General features: G+C 39.7%; 2 protein-coding genes and 1 long non-coding RNA gene across 5 annotated transcripts in view; 1 reads left to right on the top strand and 2 right to left on the bottom strand.

Annotated features, from left to right (window-relative positions):
• fancl (FA complementation group L) overlaps window positions 1-12,374 on the top strand; it is an 18,475-nt gene extending 6,101 nt beyond the window's left edge. The window contains exons 6-14 of one of the 2 annotated variants that reach the window (XM_027136353.2): window positions 136-232; window positions 1,686-1,754; window positions 8,595-8,745; window positions 8,827-8,910; window positions 9,841-9,886; window positions 9,997-10,078; window positions 10,951-11,067; window positions 11,207-11,278; window positions 11,737-12,374. In XM_027136353.2, coding sequence (XP_026992154.2) covers window positions 136-232; window positions 1,686-1,754; window positions 8,595-8,745; window positions 8,827-8,910; window positions 9,841-9,886; window positions 9,997-10,078; window positions 10,951-11,067; window positions 11,207-11,278; window positions 11,737-11,790 — 772 coding nt within the window. In that variant the 3' untranslated portion in view covers window positions 11,791-12,374. Of the gene's footprint in view, window positions 1-135; window positions 233-1,685; window positions 1,755-8,594; window positions 8,746-8,826; window positions 8,911-9,840; window positions 9,887-9,996; window positions 10,079-10,474; window positions 10,638-10,950; window positions 11,068-11,206; window positions 11,279-11,736 lie in introns of those variants that run through there. The other variant, XR_003439021.2, reaches the window with a different exon arrangement.
• vrk2 (VRK serine/threonine kinase 2) lies at window positions 11,625-22,732 on the bottom strand. Of its 2 annotated transcripts, XM_047812037.1 has the most exons (14): window positions 22,208-22,732; window positions 21,666-21,721; window positions 21,153-21,222; window positions 20,542-20,629; window positions 20,334-20,442; window positions 19,935-20,027; window positions 19,632-19,764; window positions 15,883-16,003; window positions 15,177-15,235; window positions 14,293-14,453; window positions 12,659-12,775; window positions 12,417-12,575; window positions 12,121-12,176; window positions 11,922-12,055 (listed from the first exon to the last, which is right to left on the bottom strand). In XM_047812037.1, exons 1-14 carry the CDS (start codon window positions 22,332-22,334, stop codon window positions 12,016-12,018), a joined length of 1,389 nt encoding a protein of 462 aa, XP_047667993.1. In that variant the 5' UTR covers window positions 22,335-22,732; the 3' UTR covers window positions 11,922-12,015. The 2 variants fall into 2 exon arrangements, with proteins under 2 accessions (XP_026992153.2, XP_047667993.1); XM_027136352.2 differs by having other exon boundaries at window positions 11,625-12,176.
• On the bottom strand, window positions 13,149-14,284 carry LOC125141006. The gene is made up of 2 exons (XR_007140331.1): window positions 13,737-14,284; window positions 13,149-13,414 (listed from the first exon to the last, which is right to left on the bottom strand). It is a non-coding gene; the product is annotated as an uncharacterized LOC125141006 (long non-coding RNA).

Below are 22,732 nucleotides of genomic sequence, written 5' to 3'. Positions count from 1 at the left end.
TTTATAGCATTTCTTTGACACTTTTCCCAGTACTTTGCCCTACATTTAATTTACAAATTGTTTAATTTTAAGCTGAATTATGGATAAATGTGACCATATGATTTTGTTCCCACTCACACCTGTCTTATATTGCAGGCTGATCTTCATTGACACCGACTTCCACATTCTTAAGTTGAAGGCAGAGGACTCGTCTCATCGTCAGCATGTCTTTACGGTCAAGCTTAAATCAAAGGTGAGGCTGCAGTACAACCAGAATCACATGCATTTCTTCTTCGCTTGTATTTCCTAAATCGTTTAACTGATTTGTTTGAAACTGAAATCATTTGATATCTAAGCTACACCAATGAGTACTATAGTAGTCATTTTTGTTGTTTATATATACATTACATTGGATTACGTTTGTGTTGTCCTGTGACTGTAAAACTCAAAATTTTGACGTGAACCATTCCTAGCAGAGATAGGAGAAGGTGAGATGTGCAGGGAGAGAGATAAGGCCATAAATGATCTCTATAAAATGATTACAGGGGCCACAGCAGAAGCAGAAAATTGAGCTGTGCGAGAGGTTCAGTAACGGCAAAACAGCATTTCAGCGAGAGAAGCCATGCATGGACAAGGCAACTCCAGATTTGCAGCGATAGTGGGTCAGAAATGCCAGCGGCGGGTCGCTGGCTCAGAGCAGGGTTCTGATGAGATTCAGCATGGCGTGAGGAACGCTCCATGCCAACCTGCCTGCTGAGGGTTAAAAATAGCAGCAATGCCCCTGCCTCATACTGTATGCTCACCCACCCATGGGAAGGTGTCTCTGTCAGGACCTCCAGAAGTTGCAGCTATGCTGTTGATATTAGATAGTTAGGTAACCTCTAGTTTAATTTTAATGTCGAGGGAGTTGCATGAAAGTGCTCGTGTTTTCCAACACATTCAACCAAGTGTCTGGATTACAGTTTTTCCTTTCTATAGTAAAGAATATTTTAAGTGCGTGCAATATTTCTTATGTTGGCTGCCTCACTTCTCTGTAGACTGTAGGAAAAAAAATCGATGCTAAATATATACTTTCGCAAAATGTCTCTTTCAAAATCTTCCAATACAGGAACTCTGTTTATATTAGAAGCAGCATTGTGACTAGTATCGCGGGTGACCCCATTGTCCCTAAATTACAGGAGAGAGAATGGCAGTTTTTACATAAAACTCAAGTGACAAAAAAAGTAATGAATAAAGGAGTGTACTGAGAATGAGAGATTGCTCATATGGTGCTGTATGAGATCACATTACAGTGTTCATTCATATGCATTCATTCATTCATCAGTCAAACTCTGCTGTGGTTCGAGTAGGATTTCATTGGTCATTTTGAGATCTACCAAACATTATTGTAAACATTTTAAAGAATAGTTATTTGTGTGTTTTTTATTTAAATAGAGGAATGTATTTTTTAGTTCAAGTCTTCTCTAGCTATGAGTTTTGAAAACCCTGAAAATAGAACAAAAATTAGTTCATTAAAAAATATTGCAGGCAGGTGTGAACAAAAATAATAACTGTAGGAGTAGGTGGAGTATTGATCATACTTTCCTTGGGTGAGAGTGTGGTTTAAAAAAAATGCTCCAAAATGCACCTCTAATTTATTTGCCTGTCAGTCATAGAAAATAAGATCGTTGGAGTAATGTTGTTTTTCTATGTTCTGGTCTTCTCAGTACCCAGCAGAAGCTCCAGAATGTTCAGCAGACCTGCCTGTCCCATTGGTCATTACATGGAACCCACAGGTACAGTGTTTTGGTCACACACACACACACACACAGACACACACACACACACGATACTTAAAGTGCTTTGGTTTTTTATTTGATGTTTGAGACACTGGCCCTGCAGCTCATCCACACCCTTCTGAATTCTGCTCAGATTTTTTAATTGGCCTCTTTTTACTCAACAATGCAAGCACAATGGTGCTAATTACTTCAAGGTTGGCAGTTGAAGACATGTTTGTGTTGATGATGAAAGGTGTTTTTGTACAGCATTGTTACTTTTTTCCTGGAGTTTGCAGCTCTCAGAGGCTTCAGGTTTGCCAGATGAACTGAGAGGACAATGATGAGACAGTGTGATAAAAGGGAAAAACACTAATAAGACACAACTCTCTTTGTCTCTAAAAGTAGAGAAGTTTGCAACCCCATGCATCAAGCAAAGGAAGAATCAGATCACAGTCGTGTTTCATAATCAGGCCCCATACAAGAGTGTTCTACAGTAGTGTTGAAGGTGTTTTTTTTTTCTAGCTGGATTGTTCTGTTCTATGTGTATCATGGCAGTAGTACACGGCTCTCTGGCGGTGAACACCAGCTCAGCACCTTCTGCTTCCTGCTGCCCTGCTGGGATGCTGATATCTTCATGTATCTTCTCTGTTCTGAGAAAGATCTGCCTCCCTTCCTTTCCAGCTGATTTAAATGAATAATTATACTGCATGTCATTGCAAGGCCATAATTCATGCTAGATATACAGTCCTGATAGGAGGCTTTTGCTCTTCTGGGCTCTCTGTATGATGGCACATGGAGCAGTGCAGGTGTGGCTCTGCAGGAACACAGCTCAGTCAGTCACCCAGCCAGCGTCCTGCAGACTCGTTCATCAAACTCATCAAGCCTGAGTGCACACGAAATGTGCCATAATTGTGCATATGGTAATAAAGCCTGATATTAAAAGTGAAGCTTGTGCTTTCACTTCAAATCTGAGGCCACGCATACACACGTTCTTTCCTCTAGAACAGCTTAATCAAGCACACCCTTGGATAAATAACATAACTATGTCAAATATTAAAGGGAATGGTTAGGTAAAACTTGTGTTTATGTCTAGCGGTTTTAATTCTAAGTGCTCACACCCAGTCTACGAGTTAAATGATGCACTGAGCTACAACTAATAAGGAAGGAAAATGTACCCAAGCTGTGACACATAAAAGAACTTAATTGGCCACTACTAAGAACATGGAGATTGACAAGATTACATAATTACTGTTTGGATTTGCTTCTATCCATAAAGCTTAATCGTCAAACACTGTGCTGACTGCTTTTTTAAAAACATACCATTAGGGTCGCTATGGCATAATTTAAAATTTGTATCTTCCATCATGGCTCATCAGCTATTTGCCACTTTCTTTCATTTCTTTCACTTGAGAAGTCTTTCTATATGAATTTGTGTCTTTCACTCCTCACATGCCTTTGCCACTAACACAGTTATTTTATTATTATTATTTATCCATGTAGAAAATATCGATGGTAAACATTTAACCAGGTGGGTACAGGGCAGGTGAGGTCAGTGGGGTGAGGACACACTTTCATTTTAAGCTGTTTCTTAACTTTATATTTAAATTCAAATTGTCAGAATGCTACTTAAAGAAACAAATGATTTTTCACTTTATGCAATGGCTCATTTAATTGAAATTGTTTCACTCACAAGCAGGGGTAAAGGAAACATGTCTCAATGCCCAGTGCTCGCAGAACTGAAGAGCTCTCACATCTGATCGCTTCTCTGCATGCTAACTTCACTGCTCCATGATCCTTTGTTTACAATTCACAGCACCTTGCACTCATTTTTAATACACACTCGTGCCTACTGTTCTGTAAATCTCATGGGAAAGCTGCCAAATGACAATTATTTATGACATGCAGATATGTTTTGATTTAATGGAGCAGTTTACAGAATGTGATACTTTTTTCTTTTTCTTTTTTTTTTTTTTACTAGTAAAGTTCTGAATAACCTTGACTTGGTGTCAATGCTATTTATTTTTTCATGTTGATGATTGCAAGTTAATTTGGAAACAGATTACATTGTCATCATTATTATGAAGATGATCACACCATGTGATGAGCACAGTGTCAGTGGATGAAACAATTAAATGTTTCTTGGATGCTTGCCCGAATGCTGGAAGTTTTCGGCATCATTTTGGGTCAAAGACAGAAATATCACACCTTTTCTGTCCATTTGTATCTATCTGGAGATACTTGAAGAATGAACTAGTTGACACCTCTCGGTACTACTCACCATTTTTTCTTTGTGGTACTAGGACATCGATGTTTGCAATCACATATTATAATGTGTGTTATTTACATAGTACACACGTAGAAGTGTAACGCTAAAGGGTGTAGATCTGACAATTTGGCCATCCTAAATACACAAACCTCTGTTATTAATATTGGTGATCTTTCTAAAATCTGTTCAAGCCAATAAAAAGAAGACATCTGAAGATGATGTTTTTGAGCTTCTCCTTCTGTTACTCTGCTCATTCCAGTCTGTGACGTACCCAGTCGTTACATCTATGGCAGAAAATACCGAAAACATCATAACCCTAAAAAGACCAACTCTGCCTTCATGATTTTTAAGTGTAGCCTTGCTTTTTACACTATAAACAAATCTCCATCATTAACTTGCATGAGAAAACTCATTAAGGAGTTTAATATACATCATGAGGTTCCCAGCTTGTATTTATCTATTCGCCTCATACTCATTCTCTTTCCAAGCAATTTTAGGAATATGCATTGTTGACCATTTATGAAGTGAGACTTAATTAGAATAGTTAACAATGTGGAGAATCGGCTCACCCTATGAAGCACGGATCTTTGTGCCACTCTGCATTTTACGCTTATTTCCCGTCAGAATTCAATTACAAAGACATTTCCTTTGGACCATATATTGATATAAAAGTGTAACTGTAGTCGCACAACTGGCATTAATTGGAAAGTAATTGTAGAGTTTGTGCACCTGTGCAATGTTAAATTGTGTGCACTCTGCTGGCACAGTGACCCATCATTTCTGGTTCATTTTCTCTCCATGTCAGGATGCTTTTCTTTTCTTTTCTTAGGTGGCTCGCTCACATTAATGCTTTCTACCCTATGCTGTCTTCCTCACCTGAACTCACATCACATCTTATCCCTTTCTTTTAGACTGCACAAACTCTGTATTTTTCTCTCCTTCTTTATTCAGTCCTCTGATTTGTGATGGATGGATGGATGGATGGATAGAAAGATACCTCTCATCATATGTAATAAAAGCCTTTATTTGTCACATATACATTACAGCACAGTAAAGTTTTGGTGGTCAGAGATGATACAGCACCCCTGGAGCAGTCAGGGTGAAGGGCCTTGCTTGAGGGCCCAACAATGGCAGCTTGGCAGTTTGGGGGCTTGAACCCCACTCCTCAACCTCTGCATATGTGCATGGAGGTGGGGGGTTTTAATCTGTCTTGCTCAACATGAAGTCACTGAACCATCAATTTTTGTTGTGGCCAATTACAGGTTTGTGTGGGTTGTGTGCACGTTCTGTCCCTTCAATTTAACATGTATAGAAATGTATGAGGGAATCAAGCACATAATCAGAAAAAAACAGCAGCTCAAATACTCAAATTATGTAACAAAAGAAAAGGAGATGCACAAAATTACATCCCTTATATGGCTGTACTTCTCCTTAAAATCTTTCTAAATTGGCTGCTTTGTGGTCAGAGGTATTACAATGGAGCAAAATGAGGCTACTGATGACGAGGGCGATTTAACATTTACCCTTGTGCCTAGGTTTATACGTATGTCGGTACAGTATGCTTTTGTGCAGGATGGTGGTATAGTTTTTGTTTAAAGTGCCTTAGTTACATATTTCCTTGTGAGATTTATGCCTTAAACATCATAACTGTTTCCCTGGCATGACGTCGAAAAGTCCAGTAATAACGCAGGTTTAGCTCGGTGCACACTGTCATTCATCAATGCATTCATCCTTTCGTCTTTTATTACCATTGTTTCCTGGTCAGTGTCTCAGTATTCTAACATCTTCTAATAGCTTTTAGCAAATTCATGGGAAAATATGCACAAAATAAATAAACATGCACAAGTGTTCATTCTATGTTGGATTCCTATCGCATATACTGTAGCCAAAGTTTAAATAACATTGAGGAGTAACAGATAAACATATACAGCCTCAGAAGGCTGAACGTCTACCAGCAAATACAGACACTGAAAAAGTCCAACATTAGAACTTTGTTACAAAACAATTGTTAACTATTACAGCCTCAAGACATCAATGAGAAAAAGTTAGCAGATCTTTAGAACATTGTGATTTTTCTGCATTATGGTTCAGTTTTTGGCCCATTCCCAAGGTTACAGGGTTTCTGATTGACTGACTCACAATTTTGTTATTTGTTAGTGTTATTTGCAGGGAAGAAGCCCTGCACCTTGCTTCCACCTCTGTACTTCATTGTAGAGTGTTCTTGGGATCATGCATACCATGCTTCTTTCTCCAAACATGCTTTAATTGTTTTGTGTGTTGGTTTCATCCTTTGTTCAGAGTTTCTGATTTTTCTAAAAGTGTGGGTGCAACTTTTAGACTCGCATCTCGACACGTACTTCTCTTTTTAGCTGAGGTGTTTTGTGTGAGGTGTAGGAACAGATTCTGCAGTGCACTTCACTGCCTCTTCTTCTGTTCTACCTGTTGCTTTCAGGTTATCCTGCAACTCTTTTTAAGGGACTTTATTGATGGGAGGGTAATAAGTATTCAGACACTTTAATGTCACAAGATTGTGTGTGTGTGTGTGTGTGTGTGTGTGTGTGTGTGTGTGTGTGTGTGTGTGTGTGTGTGTGTGTGTGTGAGCCTGAAGTGAGTGGATATTCGCACTGAAAATATATAAAGTAAAGATTTCATCATCAAGCCGTGATTGGCAGGAGATCGAGTCACCTCCACTGATCAATATGAGCAGTAAGTAAAGTGGCATCTTCATTTAAGACTGTGATGTAAAAGTGAACAGCATGTGGAGGAAAAACAGGCTTGCACTGCAGAAACCTCACCTCGTCATTGCTATATAAACACTGGTTAGTGGAGCTGTGCTAAAAGCAATCTGGTTATATGAAAAGTAAGCGAATGGATGTGTGGGGTACAATGAGAGAACGGTGCAGTTTATCTGGATACTTTGTGTACTACTACTAAAACTTTACCCTTAATGTGTTAGTGTAGCTCAAGTAAAGTGTGGCCTGTTACAAGGGATAAACCAGTGGTCTTGCTTCTCTTGCAAAGAGGATCTGGTGTCCAGACAAAATCTTTCTGTGGGTTGAGATTAAAGACCGTGCACTGGAACGATTCTTAGAGCAGATCGCGACGCTCAACCTGCGTTTACTCACATTGACAGCACAGAGTGAAGCACAGCCAACCACCATCAGTTATCAATCAGCAGCTATGATTTATGAGCTGCCGTCTTTAAACTGTAACTTCTGCCTCACAGCTGAGCAAGCTCCACAGGAACGAGATCCCCTAGTGTTTTTGTGTATGTTAGAATGCAGAAAACTGTAATGTAGAACCCTAAATGAGCTGACTGGGGTGTGCGGTAATTAAACACTATTGCTCGGTTTCACTTGTTTGCTATTGCATGGGATGTGTTCTCTCATCACTAGGTTGCTGATGGGTTGATGGAAATCCAGAGTGACTTCAGAGCCTTGTTTTTTTGTTTGGTGCTTCTAAATATGATAGCTGGTCATGGCTAAGTGTTCTTTGAAATCTCTTAACCAGACATTTTGGGTTGTATCTATGATGGAAATTACAGAACTGTAGATGTGTTAGCTAAAAGACTAATGCATGGTTTACCTTTTATAGTTCTACTTGACAGCAACTTGCTAAATAACCTACCAGAAACTATAAACTACCTAAACATTTTAGACAAATATTAAAGTGGCAGGAGAGTTGAACAGCCTACGGTGCAGTTAGCAACACTATATGACAAAAGGATGTGGACGCCTGACCATCTCCTCCATATGTTCCTTTCCAAATGTTTGAAATACGCAATTATATAAAATGTATTTAGAAAATTGCTTAGCATTGAGATCACTATCACATTGACCAATTTTCAAGGTTGCAAAACTTCCATTTAATAATTTGTTCATTAAGAGAGAGTGGAAGGGTCTGGGCTTTATTTATTTATTTGTTTGTTAGTTTTGTTTATTTAATTTATAAATGACAGCTAATCCACATTAGAATTTTCACCTACTGGCACATTCTGCAAAAACCCAAATCCTAAGCAAAAATGATACACCACAGATAACAAAGGATTAATTGTATTTATCCAGCAAACATACTGAAGGCAGACAGAGAATCCTGTTTAACCTGTAACTACTGTACAGACAGATGGACAGACTGATCCTCCACCTCCACTCTCTCCCACTCTGTTGGCATCTGTGTAAGGGAAAAGCGTTTTCTTGTTCTGTTATGTAAGATTTTATTTCCTTTGTGCTTCTTCTTGGGTGATCTACAGAAACAATATCTAAAACATGATTGTGTCTGTTTATTCATTTATTGTAAATGATACAGAGCTTTAGCCAAGTGGATTTTTGTGCTGAGAATGCTTTTCCAACACAACTCAGTTTCAGGTTTCATATGTGACACTATGAGGCTTTAACATCTTTAACTCTGCACTTGTGTATACCCAATAAATTGAGGATTGAGCTGTAGCTGTGTCTTGTACAATCCAGTATTCGGTGTCGGATGTGCGGCTGTTTTTGTGATGGAGGCTGTAATGCATGCACACAATTTAACATATAAAGCAATGTATTTGATTACACAATAAACATAAATATCCCATCCTCTGTTACACACAGTGCAGTTTAGCCCACATGCATAGCCAGTTCCTGCTGATTGTGGAGGCTTTGGCTGAATTCTGGGCAGTGATGGATGAGATTGATGAGCACACCTGGGTGCTGGAACCTGAAAAACCCAGCAGAGCAGACACGATGAGAAGGATCGCTATTGGTAATCTGCTGCCATCCTCATTGTGGTTTAATAAAGCTACCATCTTATTACAGCAACTGACCTCAACCTTGTTGTGCCTAGGAAACAACATCTCCATAAAGGTTGAGATCGACCCCAGGCACCCAAAGATGTTGCCAGAATGCTGCCTGCTTGGAGCCGAGCATGGTGGGTATTTTTAATATCTGCAAATCTGCCCAACTTAGATTTGCTCATACAGTTAAAATGACCTGTTTGTTCTTGAATGGCATTTCCCATATGAACAGTGCATATCCATCAATTTCATTTATCACCTTGGTTTTCCAATTACCTCTGTTCTTAAGTGTACATCACATGAAGGTTTTATTACATTTAACACAGGATTGCTACAGCATGATTGGCTGACAAGCTACAATATGTAACGTCCTTCTAGATTTAGAGAGAGATTTTGCTAGAATGGAGGTCAGTTTGCACTATTTAAGCCTCTGTGATTGTTTCTTTAAATCCAAGGTCATGCTTGGCTGACAGTGGCGCACAGAACATATTGTTGGTTGCCTAGCAATGTTATTCATTGATATTAAATCCACACTTCGATAGTCAAGACAGTGGCAGACGCGGACCCTCCGAGCGAGGGGTCAGACAGAAATATTGCTTTTTGCATTTACAAATGACAAACAGAGCGAGCGACTCACATTCCTCCCAGATTGATCTCTCAGGGTGGAGCAGCCATGATGAGCACGTTTTATGTGAATTATTTGAATATTTCCCTCCCTGTCAGAATGTTTGTCACAGTAGGAAGTGCCCGGCTCTACTGTGGCATTTCTAAGAGAAAGGAGAGATTAGTGGTAAGAAATGGCACGGCCGTGCATTGTCTGTCAGCGCACTACAATCAGGGTGACGGGCATTGAATGAAAGATGAGGTGCAGTTAATTGAAACTGCTCTGGTGTACAACAAAGCGAGCCCTTTCATATAGAACATTCCCTCAGGCTTGTTTTGCTACTTTGTTTGAGTGGGACATTTTTTTTTCCCCAAGCTCATTTCTTTACAATATACAAGTATTTAGTATTAATTTAAAGTGCTATAGCTGTTTGGTGCAAGTCATTGTTGTTATTTTGCAGTGGTAACCCCCCTGAGGAGTAAGCTGAACGCGAACATGCATTTATGGTAAGGAGACAGTAATTAATTGCTTCTTTGTCCTGATCTCCTCAGACATTACACTACCACAGCCGTGTTTTTGTGTTTTATGACTGAATATAGGTCTCTCATTCTCTCAGGAACCCCGACTGCAGCGTCCTGCAGAACATGAAGGATGTTATGGAGATAGAATTCCCGTCACCTGCCACCCACGAAAAATCTGTACGTTGCATTTTCATGTCACACCACCACTTATAATTAGCCGCACATCTCGGTAACATTTTGGGTTTGCAAGCTTTTTTTTTTTTTTTTTAATCTGTAGAGGTGGCTCCAGAATTCCTTTAATTGGGTTGTTTACAGATAAGATCATTACAATAACAAAGGTGGCAAAATCCTCAGCACTATCAAGAGCTGTTTAATCATAGATTCACAAATTATCCCCCCACCCACCCCCACCTCAGTGTGTGTGACTGCTGGTGGGTTGAAAGGGCGCTGTGTTTATTCACAGTCTGCACCACTGATTAATGCTTGGCCATCATTAACATTCGAAAGAGTGAAAAGTTTACTTGACCAGATGTTTAAATTTTACCTGCCATCCTTTTAATGGATTGCTTGCAGGGGGAAAAAACTCTAATTATCGGAAAAGCAGTATGCAAACACAGAGTGGAGCGGAGAGGAGTGGAGGAGAACAGAAAAATGAGGGAATAAAGGGAAAGATGTATGAAGGCTCTCCAGACTCAGTTTGGCATCTTGCAAAAGAGGAGGATTCTGTGAAGTGGAGGTCAAGTATACACAGGGTTGATAAGCCCACCTGAGTCTTCTCACCCTAGTGGAAACAAATATGAACCTCCATGCATTACAGCCTCTCAGCCAGCAGAGAAAGAAGGAAAAAGAGGGAGGGGGATAAGTAGATGCAGATTTGAGATGGGAGGTGGTGGTCTTTTGATCATGCCCAAACCAGATATGAGCAAGAAAAAAAATGATTATTATTTGTTTTAAGATGCTGTTCTGTTTGGTAGTGTAGCTGGATTTGAAATCTCTCAACATGGCCTTAAATCATCATCTAAACAATATACTTGTGTTTTTATGTTCAGAGTTTTAGTGCAGAGTGCGGCATCTGCTATTCATATCGCCTGGACTCTGCCATTCCAGATCAGGTGTGCAACGATCCACGCTGCGGGCAGCCTTTTCATCAGGCCTGTCTCTATGAGGTGAATACACTATGATTGATCACTCATACACCTTTTTAACCTACCATTACTCATCTCATACCATTACTAATGAGCATGATTAGGACGTGGTTGTTTCTTTCTCACATTATGAACTGGATTCGCTTTATTTTCATCGCAGTGGCTGAGAGGTTTGCCCACCAGTCGGCAGAGCTTCAACATCGTGTTTGGAGAATGCCCTTACTGCAGCAAGGTATTAATGTCTATTTTAAACTGAATTAGTTATTTAACTCTCGGGTTCTCTTTGGGTCAGAATGACAGTTTAAAACTTTTTTTACTTCAAGATGAACCATAAAAAAAATTTTCCCCCTCCAGCTTGTTTGCCTTATTTTTACTTTTTAAATACTATGCCATTATATTCAGGCTTTATTTTAACCCAGAAATTAAAAGTGGTAAATGGAAAAATAAAACAAATAGCTGAAATCACTGTGCTGCATTTCCTCCAGGTCTGTTTTTTTTTTTTTTTTTTCATTCACCTACTGGTCTGAGCTTTGTCCCGTGAAGAGACCATCAATATAAAATAACGTTTTAGCATAACATGCCATTTGTTTAACATTTATTTTCATGTACAATGAATTGATGATTAACAATCAAAAAACAAAATTGATGAGTTACTAAGACATTAATATTCCCTCTTTTTTTCCCCCTCAGCCCATCACCGTGAAAATGGTCTGTAAAATGGATGCCAAGTTTCAGGACAAGTAATTTTGTTACACTGGAATTAAAAACTAAACACCATCTGCTTAAAAGACAGTAAAAGTAACCAGAAAAAGGAAGAGTGCAACAGTAATGATGCATGCATACATTTTACAACTCCACTGTATAAAAGGCTTGTCTTCTGAGTTCTGTCTATCCTTCCTGTTACTGAGTGTGTCATAGTGCACATTAGCATTCGACTGATGTCCATTATAATCATTTTCCTCCCAGCGGTTATCTTTTGGTTTGTCCCTGAAGTCTTCCCGCTGGTGGTAAGATCTTCTCCAGTGGTCAGTATCATCAGGGTGGAAATCCTGACACTCGGCCTTACTGTGCCGTTTCCCTGTTTGCAGCCCATCTTCATCTCTTCTCCTCAGTCCAACTGCCGGAGTGAACTTTTATGCCAAAATATAAATAGTAAAGAGTGCATTGCAATTTTTTTTTTAATGTCAGACATAGTGGGAAGTGTAATAGTTATTGGCTTCTTTGATTTCACTGAACCAACCTCAGGCAGGCAATATAGATTTCCTTTCTTTATGCAGATGCATATTATTAAAAGGTATTTGTTCACTGATGCATCCATAAAACTGGAATCATTTTGTTTATTATTTGTGTTCATGAGAGGCATGCATTACTTGTTCACATCTCTGCTTTTGCTTTGTGCCCTCTCGTGTTTTGGGGTGGACTCTTGGTGGCAAAGGATTGCGTTCATCATCCTGGTCTTCATCACTGTCACTTTCTACACGTCTAGACCGTGCACGTGTGGCAGCTGCAGAATTGGCCTTGTAAGGTTTCTATGGCGAAAAATCGTACAGTAACTGGCCGGTATCAGGCTTTGTCTTTTGTATTTCAAGAAAATATGGAATTTATCCCTTACCTGTTCTTCTGTCATTACTTTCTCTTTGGTTCTGTAGCTAGGTTTAGCGTAGTCTTCGTCATGAGTCACAGGCTTTGGTTTAGTTGATCTTGCTGCAGGCTGGGCCTGACTTGAGCTCTTTAAGAAGAAACAGTGAAAAACATCATTTGGAGAATTTCAAAAAGTTAGTAAGCTGCTTCAGAGAAAAGGGCTGACTGGAATGCTTGGTAACACAGCGGGAGCATAAGCCCTTGAGTTTGGCTGTATGCTCTCTCCTCTGTGCTCTCAACCTGACCTGGATCCTGAGAGTAAAGCGCCTCTCCTGATTAATGACACCCAATGCTCTCCCTGAGGTGGCAACACTCCAAACTAAATTTGGCCACAGATCACTGCTGAGGTCAGGTGTAGGCAAAATAAACTCCAGAAGTGTTGGAGTGGTGTTAGAAGAGGTATACCTCTCTTGGCCTGATGCTGATAGAGAAGAGGTGAGACTCGAGGTTGACCTTGATAATGATGTTTTTACATTTTATTTAAAGAAATCAGAGCTTGACCCTGCAGCAAGAGATGAACAGAAATCACAGAGAAAATTACCACAATGAAAAAGAGGGATTCAAATCTTAATGCCCGTAGACTTGACACTGAACTTTTCCATCTGTGCAGGAGGTTTGGCCAAGGTCAGAGACACTAAAGCTCATTCACCACCTCTGTATTCCTCTGAGCATTCTGAATGTACACTGTATACAAACAATGCAGTGCATTTAAGAAGCCACATGTGACCTATGTTACAGAAGAAGAAAATATCAAAATTTCAAAAGGACAAGAATATTTGATATCAGAACACAAAAAGACAGTAAATTACATCCAAAATGTTACGACTTTATTGACTTCTACACTGACACCTACTCTTTAACCATAGATCAGACTGCTGGCCAGTTTCACATAGAAATGAGAGGCAAAGCAAAATCCACTGTAATTTTAAGTGGTGATCTTTTGGCCTCAGGAAAATGTGTGCATTCAATAGCCTTAAATTGCCCTGCTTGGCCTTTCATCAAGTTCAGCAGTTCAAGTTAGCAATGAGGGGTGGTAAAGTGATTCTTACGGAATGAACGCCTCCACGCCGTTGCCTCTTGACAGGGTTAGTAGAGGTTAACCTATGACACCAAGTCAAGATTCCCTGCATCATTTAGCCATACAATGTGGAGAGAAAAAACGTAGTTCCTGTTTCTTTTCACTATAATTCTTTATCTTAAAGAGCTGTGTGGAGAATAGTAATTTGGGTCAGTTGTGCAAAGCACATACATCTGTTGAAATACTATCTCCAACGAGTATATGATTCCTATAAATAAGAGGGATTTAATGAAATTGCTCCCTTACGTTCTGGAAGCCGTTTCAAGCTGTAGCTTCAAGCTGGAGGCTTTAGACAGGTCCGAGACTGTCACCACTCTGTAAATCTCCATTCCGCCCTCCTCTGCACTACCTCCAATAATAGTGGGAGTGAGCATTCATGAAAAGAGGTCAGCAGAGGTTCTCTCAAACCTGAGCATCTTCTGCTCTCTCCCAGACAGATAAATCTACCGCAGCCCACAGGCTGCTCTCTGCTCATATGGTACCTATTAAGACAGGAACTCTTGTGGGCCAAAGCATTTCATGCTCACCCTTTTTGCTGTAGGCCTGGATGACTCTGCTGCTCTCGGTCTGGAGAGGTCCAGTGGGCCCCGGGGTCTGTCATGTGATAGTACCTTCCTCAGAGCATCATAGTCTGGTTTTTCTTTGTAGCCAATTGTTCTCACAGCAAGCAGGAACTGGGCTACTTCAGCTGAGAAAAACAAAGGGGAAACAAGGCTAGTTAATCCCAAATACAGAAAGGATCCCCCAAAGTAATGGGCAGACAATTAAGGTGGTCATGATTCAGCATTTAAATGCATTACAGCAATTTTAGATGACTGGCAGCTCAGCTAGTTACATGACATATATGGATCACAATCCAGTGTGTTAACAAAATGCTGCATACAAATCATGAACCCATGACCCTGAACACCAGATCAACCAGAGCCAAGTGTCACGAGTGCATAAGTGCACCACATTTTTATTCTAAAGGAACAAAACAGGGCATCATACACATACATGGAGCCTGACAATAACACAACAGGGAATGATCCTCAATATTCAAACATGCACACAAAGGTGTGTCTAATATGGCTGCTTTCCATTCTTCGGTGTAATAAATAAGCTGCCATCAGCACTAGGCCAGTATGCAGCATCTCTCTAACGGAATGTATATCGCATGCATGGCAGTGATGCATGTTGGAGGCCTTATCTCTCTGGTCCAGCTGCAGCGAGTCTCTCAGGGTTGGGCAGAATAAGACCTCATCATAATCATAGATCACAAAGCCTCTTTTCAGGAGACATGCTTGCCCTTTTGCTCTGTGCTGCAAATAAAGATAATGCATGGCTGGTATGGACTGCTGATGGAGGAAAAGCAGGGTGGCACAGTCACTTAACCACACCTTGGTGATCACTGGATGTAGTCCTCTCTTACCTAGACTGTTACCAGAGGTAGACAGCTGGATCACGGAGTCTGGCAGGTTATCCATGAGCCTAAAATCAACAGAGGTTAAAGTTCAGCCAATCAGTTTGTTGGTCATTTTTGGTATCGAATTTGTTATGTCAAACCCTACATGCTACTTGCAAACAATAATAGTTTAGACCGGGGTGTCCAAACTATTCTGGATAGCATGGGTGCAGGTTTTCACTCTATGCAAGCAGAATCCACACCCGAGTCTACTCAAAGCCAAGATCAGCTGGTTAAACAGGTGGAGTCAGGTGTGGCTCCTGCTTGATCGGCTTGAACTTACACCCACACCAGGCCTTTGTGGATAATATTGGACACCCCAATTTTAGACTTGTGTATTTTTAACTTCAATTGATAGATATATATAAAGTAGGACCAGAAAACTGTACCCTTGTGTTTATTGTTTATATAACATTCATGTTTATATAAAATATATGAATTGCTGTCAAAAGTTATGTCTCAAAGAAATCAGAGAAAAAGGCTTTTCTAGGCAATGAAGTCGTCCACATATTTTGTCAGTTACAAATTTCAACACTTTTACAAAGCTGTTCAGAGAACACTGGACAATGAATAACCGCAGCGGCTATGAGCCTGTGATCAATGGCCACCACATACACGGCCCTGTGCTGTTTCTGGACCTGTGAAAGAAGAAGGAAAAGGGAAGCGTGCGTACTTGGCCTTGGCCTCCTGGACCTGTACTGGATTCCTGAGCACTGACAGCCAGGGGAGATTTCCACACTGCCAGTGGAGCAGGCAGTAGCCCAGCACCTCCAGGTCCCCTCGTCTGGATGGGGCTGCCACAGAGAATATGCCAGAGAAAGAGAGGAGCACAGATCATACACACAGTATGGGGTGGGAAAAGAGAGAGAGCTAAAGAAGAATATGAGAGAGATGAATACCTGGCATGATTTCATCTAAAAAAAAAAAAATCCTTTGATTAAATGGTCTGTCGTTAGCCAATGAAATATGCCCTTATGAAAAAGACAGAAAGGGGGATAGCTATGAAGAGGAGTATTTTGTTTTTTCAGCTGGTGCTCTTGCCTAGCTAACAGACAAGCAGGGCCTGTCGAAAAGAGGTATACTGTAGATTGAGAAGAGTGGGTCAGTTTCCTCTCGTCTGTCCAGCAACCCCCCACACACACACACACACTCGTCTGGTCTGGAGGCTCGTCCCAGGAACCTGATACTCGCGGCCTCTGACATGATCCAGACGGCCCATGGCCCGGACCGACACTTTCTCCACCACAGAGCCAGGCAGTAAAACAAAGAAATAAATGTCTGAGACCAAATTGTTCCCACATGTTACTGGATTCCGTAGGCTCTGTGCTGGCCATAAGAGAAGACCCAGAGATCAGTGTGTGTGTGTGTGTGTGTGGGACCTCCTCTACACCTTAACATCAGCTAGACCACATTACACAACTGCCATCTAGTGTAAACACATTTCTTCAGACATGCTCTAGAAATATTTAACCAGTCTTCTTTCTTGCTCTGCAAAGAGGCATTGAGATGACATTTCCTTCATCGCCTTCTCTTTAATCTAATCTCACAGAACTGGCCATGTTTAGTCTGACCATATTTTATTCAGTTGAGCATGCTAAAAACTTGCAGGATCAACACACTGCCTCTGAACTTTGAGAAGAGATGCGATAACTGCAGTAAAGTCTTCTATAAAAAAAAAAATAAGGGCAAAAAAAAAAAAACAGTACATGATACTTGCTAGCATGAAGGATTTGAGAGAGCATACATTTGGCAAATATTAAAGGCCAACCCACGGTGTTAAATATAAAATAAATACATGTGACTACAGCTAAAATTGACAACTTCACCTACCTTGGTTAAATATGTGGGTTAACATAACATTAAGTGGGTCCCTTCATGGAAAATCTCCAGTTCCATTTTGTCAATAAGGGTAAATTAAAGCACACGGCCTGTTCGTGCCTGGAGAGTTTATCAACTCAATACTGTAACTGCAGTCCATCTCCAGAGAAATTACCTATTGACTGCATTCATCAAAGAGAAAAATCTCAGCCTAGATCCATGGCTGCCATTGATCTTGCCATGCCCATTAGGTGATCTTGCCTGCTAGCTACAGTAATCTCACAGCCAGGCCCAACAGGCCACACAGTTTTAGTTTTCCTCTTTAATAAACCTGTAATTTAACCAATACAAAATCGTTTTTGATCTCAAAAGACCTTATACATTATGATGACTTTGGACATAATATAAATTTTTTTCTGAACATGCTGGCCTTTGTACTGAGTCACTGACATTCAGTGCGTAAATAACATTGCTTACTTTATTAGCACCGTGGTATGATTTTTGAAAGAGGAGAAAATCGGCTGCCTGGGTGGGACTGAAACTGAATCGGTTTTTAAACGAGCATCCGTGAGAACAAGGCGTTCCAAGCCAGACACAACACCTTCCATCAGTGCCAGGCTGTTGTTCATAATTATGGCCCATTGTTATTCAAATTACCTAAAGTGCTGTGTCAAACTCTTGAACCTCTCCTTCTGAATTTCAGCCATTTCTCTTCAGCCCTACAGGTGATAATTAGGCCTTTAGCACGGAGTTCAGCGGGAAGCAGAGTGCCTGTCTCCTCACTCCTCACCATGGTAACACATCAACATCTACGCAGGGTGCCAGGGGCCACGAGCAAAGGAACACTCCACAATCTGCATTCATCTACGGGGGCGACTCGACGCTAACGACCTACACAACAGCTGTCAGCTCATGATGAGAAGTCCACTACTGTGACACCAAAATCAGGTTCGTCACTTCTATAAGGTTTGGAGTCGAGCTCAGCCAGGGAGCTATATATTTTTCTCTAGTTCTCGTTATTTTGTCCATCCTACAATGTTATCATAGGCTACGATTATAATACTCTGCTTTATAGACTACAATTTATTTACAATTTACATGACCACCTATGAATCTAAGGAGCAGAACATGGAATGAAGACCATATGTAAAACCCTGAACCTGCAAATTACTAAGTCATTTACTGTAGAAAGAATATGGGTTTGTTCCAAGGAGTACAGACCCCTGTCTGTCTGAAGCTAAATGTGACTTTCGTTCTTATAAAATATCATGCACTTACAGTCTACATCATAACCATAGAAGTATTCCATGGTTATACAATTATTCAGCAGGACTCAATTAATATCTTAAAATTGCAATTCTTAAACTTACATTTTCTGCCGAGTCAGCATCATATCACTTATTTTCATATTTTGAAACTCTGGGAACTGACAGAAACACAGCTATTAGGAAGCTTTACCTCAACATGGATTTAGTATTGAACTTCTCTACTGCCTGTGCTCCTTTCCAGGCAAAGATATTGGCTTTGAGTCCCAGTCTAACAAAACATCAAAGCTTTAATTAATGGTAAATGCAAACAAGATGCAGGTTATCACTTGGACTATTTAGGGAATTGTTGAATTAAATCTGGCCAGGTACCCACGACCAAGTCAATCAATATCACATAAAAAGACTGTATGCAATTTACGGCTTAATGTGTTTCCAATATCTCGACCTAGAATTAAAGAGTGTGATATTCTGGATGCAGTCTATGTACACTGTGCTTGATATTGAGAGTATAACACACACTGTAAATACACAATCTGTACTAAAAACGATCGAGAACATATTCATCATCAATTATTGACAGTTTTGACTAAATACATCTGGTTACTATTGGAAGTGAAAATAATAAATACATTTCATATTTCACATTTATTTGCAACAGGAAATGAGTGGTCACTTATAATAGATAATCAGGTTCCTCCACTTCAGTCTTTGCATCATAACCGGAGGTAAAAAGTGACTTGTGGCACAAATTGTCTTCTCTTCACTCGAGTGATCACTGTTCACTCTTGAATGGATTCTGAAATAATAGCTAAATAATTCATTCGGTTCTGTTCGATAAATTTCTTGTTATTAATGTTAAGGTCATTTAATAAAAGGACAATTCTCTGTTCTCATGATGTGACACTGACATTTCGACAGACGGAACATGTTTACAAACGGAACTGATTAGACTCATGTCTGTTCTGTTAAGGCCATAACTACAGGTATACAACAGTATTCAAAGCCTGACATTCCCTGTATGGGGAAAAGCACTCTACACAGGCAAGGTGTTTTTATAGGCAGAAAGCAAAAGCAGGGTTAGAAATTAACCTTAATAAAACCTTTTGGGTCATTTTGGTAAAAATTTATTTGAGTTCTCAAACTATAAAAATGTTATGTTGTATATATTATTTGACAAAAATGCAAAATTTTGGTCAAAACAAGATTGTATTGGCTCCCTCCCCCACAAATTTCAGCTTTGGTGATATCCAATTTCTAAGGCCACCACAAATATGTACTGATAATGAACAACAGTCTGAAATCAGTAAATTAAAATTAATGAATACATCAGCTTTACCTACACCTCTATGAGCATCAATACTTGTATACTCAATCGTGCCATTGTGTCCTTTCTTTGGGTTCTCTTTGTAGTCTTTATGCTCTCCGTTAGGACAGTATCTATATGAGAGACCATAGTCGGCCAAGTACACCTGCAAGGGATAATGAAATGACAGGTCAAACGTGAGATTCTTCTCCAGATGAAGCTTGGCCATGCCATTTTGGTGCTTAACAATTTAAAAACAATTACCTGTGCACTAAAATCCAGTGCAACATTGCTTTTTTATTAGTCACATGCTAATATAGGCAGAACATCACTTACATTGCCTGGGTCTCTGTGGCCCAGTAAGAGATTGGCAGCCTTAATGTCGGCATGGACATATTCGTTGTCATGAATATATTCCAGGACATCCACCTGTTGAGTACAAAGTGACAAAGGGTAAGGTTAACAAATGAATAATTTAACCTATTCATAATGACCCGCCATAATGACTGCTGACAACATTCGACTCGTGTGGGTGGACTTGAGGGCTGTTCACTAAAATCATCTTCAAAACTGTTACAGTGACAGTGTTAATAGTATCCAGTTCAAACTGCCTGAACATAACCATAATAATGTTCATTATGATGGGGCTTAGATGCCAAGATCATGTTGCTGTAATTTATAATTCTATTTTCTTGCTATTAGACACAGTGTATCCACATACTAATGGTTACTTACCATGAGGCAGCCCAACTGCAACACTGTCTGCTTCTTCAGCTGTTCACCGTTTCCTACAAACACCTTCTGCAGGTCAGTGCCAAGGCGGTCCATCACCATGAACCTGTACCTGTTCAGAAAAACAAAACATGCATCTAGATAGCTAGAGTAAAGGCCAGAATTACTATTTTCATTGCCAACATCATGAATAGCACAGACCAAATCATACCTTTTTCCATTATGTTCAGAGAGTCCAGAGCCCCAGTAGGTTGGGATCCCCAAAAAATGAAGCCTTTTGACTCTCTTCCATTTGCTGACTAAAATATTCAAATAAATAACCATTAAATATTAATAGATCACATATCAAGTGTATTAATTGTTTTATAGACACACAGGTACTAATTTCTGTGATAGATGACTGGTGATGCACCAGACTGACAGCTGGCTATAAACTCTTTTGGAGAAATCATCGTCTGCAATTGGGTCACTCCACAACAAGGAAGGGCTTACGCTAACAACCGCAGAGGTGCATGTTTGCTTTGGCTTATTAATTCGTCCAGTGAGGCTAATTTACATCCACAGCCTCTTCATCAGTGACATGTACTCCAAGTGTGAGAACTCTCAGATGAAGTGGTTTGTAGCACTTTCATTTCACTACGCTCTCAAGAGTGCGTCTCTCCATTCTTTTACTTCACCATCGTTAACCCAAGTCTTTGAATGGATTTTGTGTGGTAATACAACTGACTTGATTTAAAAGATTTGAAATGTGTAATACAAACATGAATGCTAGCACTTTATGTATACAACCCCATATTATTTAGAGCTTGTCAATGCACTTACTGCTTTCAGGCTTTGCTGCTCTTTGATAAAACTTCAGCTCTGAGAACAGAGGTCCATTTTCATGATATTCCTGACAAGAAAAGCCCAGTTATTATAAGCAAAACAGTTATGTGCAATATGCTGAAGGTTTTAAGACAAAAAAAAATATTCTGTGGTGAATGAAACCTTTAGGCTATATTTTAAAGAAGCATGCCAAAAAAACAAGAAGAAACAGAAATGCCAAAGTGAGGGAAATCGAGATGGGATTATAAGATACAGTTTGTGTAGGAACTTTGTGACATTTACTATATGCAGGAAAACTTTAAGCCCAGCACACTTTTGTTTTATCAATTTACATATTATAGCAATATTGGGTTTCTGATAGTAATCCCATACTGACATTCTCATTGTAACTCATTCCATCATGATGGAGAGTTCAAGATAATTTGCGTCCTATGTTCACATAATCTATGTTCTATCTGTGATATTTCAGATCCGGAAATAATATTGCTGGAACATTAAAACTGTACTTACAACTTTAATCACATAATCAGTATCGTCTGTGACTGGTGACTCCACATCGTCTGAAGCTGGAACAAAACACAAAGACCAGAAATAATCCAACGTATTGGACTGGTTTCTTACCAGATTATGAAAATTATACAACATCCAGGTCCTGATTTCTGATAATCCAACAATCAAAGTTAACTGGGTGGCACCTCATCATCCCAATAACACACATGCTATCTAATCACATTTTCATATTATTATATTTAAAAAAATATATAAATATATATAAATTTTCAAGTTTCATTATGTTTTAAAAAGCTACAACTGGCAACCCAATCACAGAACCACTCTTTTATTTAAGAATGACCAGATTTCAATCAGTCCGTCAATCATTCTGTAAATCAACCAGTCTGTCTGTGTGTCTGTCAGTCAGTCAGTAGTCAGTCTTTCAGACCAGATTAAAGGCCTGTTTATTAAGTTACACAAACATAATCGTGTTACTAATTACATTTCGGGTGGTAAAGCCTATTCCTCTCCACGGAAGCGTATTTAAAATCTAAAGTTACCCAAGTAAATGAGTCCAAAGCCTCCTTTTCCAATCATTTTGCCAAGACGCCACTTTCTCTTTTCTGTGTCCGTTAGTATCCATCCCTCAGGTAGCGGACAGGGCAGTGTTGTTTTCTTAGGAGCCATTGATGTCAGCCAGCTATATTTAAATGTAGTTTTAACTAAAACAGCCAAAGATAATGGGAATTTGGGGATTTTCACACGCGACAAGTTCCTCCGACTCTACACACAAATCGAAAGTGACCAAAACTAAAAGTGATACCGAAACCATAAGAAACTAGCCGGGCTACTCATACTTGCTAACTATGCTAATAAGTCGATATCTCGATTATTTTGGCACACAGCTAAAGTCTGAACGAGCAATTTATTTTAGACAAACTTAACTTGTACAATACAGCGATGGAAAATATCTAAAGTCGTTTTTTTGCCATCATTTCTATCTGACACATAACTGCAGTACATGTATTAACTTCCTGGAGGTTGGGGATTAGTCATCCCGCTAAACTGTTTGTATTAATACAACC

Source organism: Tachysurus fulvidraco, chromosome 4 (assembly GCF_022655615.1).
Source record: "Tachysurus fulvidraco isolate hzauxx_2018 chromosome 4, HZAU_PFXX_2.0, whole genome shotgun sequence".
Classification (NCBI taxonomy): domain Eukaryota; kingdom Metazoa; phylum Chordata; class Actinopteri; order Siluriformes; family Bagridae; genus Tachysurus; species Tachysurus fulvidraco.
The sequence above is the reverse complement of the archived record's forward strand: the minus strand, read 5'-3'. Positions and strand labels throughout refer to the sequence as shown.

Bases quoted from the DNA above. Each gene is read 5' to 3' on its own strand.
- vrk2 (XM_027136352.2), bottom strand. From the start codon at position 22,334: ATGGCTCCTAAGAAAACAACACTGCCCTGTCCGCTACCTGAGGGATGG. The intron at 14,454-15,176 runs GTAAGAGAGGAC...TGTTTTTCTCAG, and splicing joins TACCTCTGGTAACAGTCTAG to CTGAAGTAGCCCAGTTCCTG. The intron at 12,177-12,416 runs GTAATGCATGCC...TTGGCATAAAAG, and splicing joins AAAAGCAGAGATGTGAACAA to TTCACTCCGGCAGTTGGACT.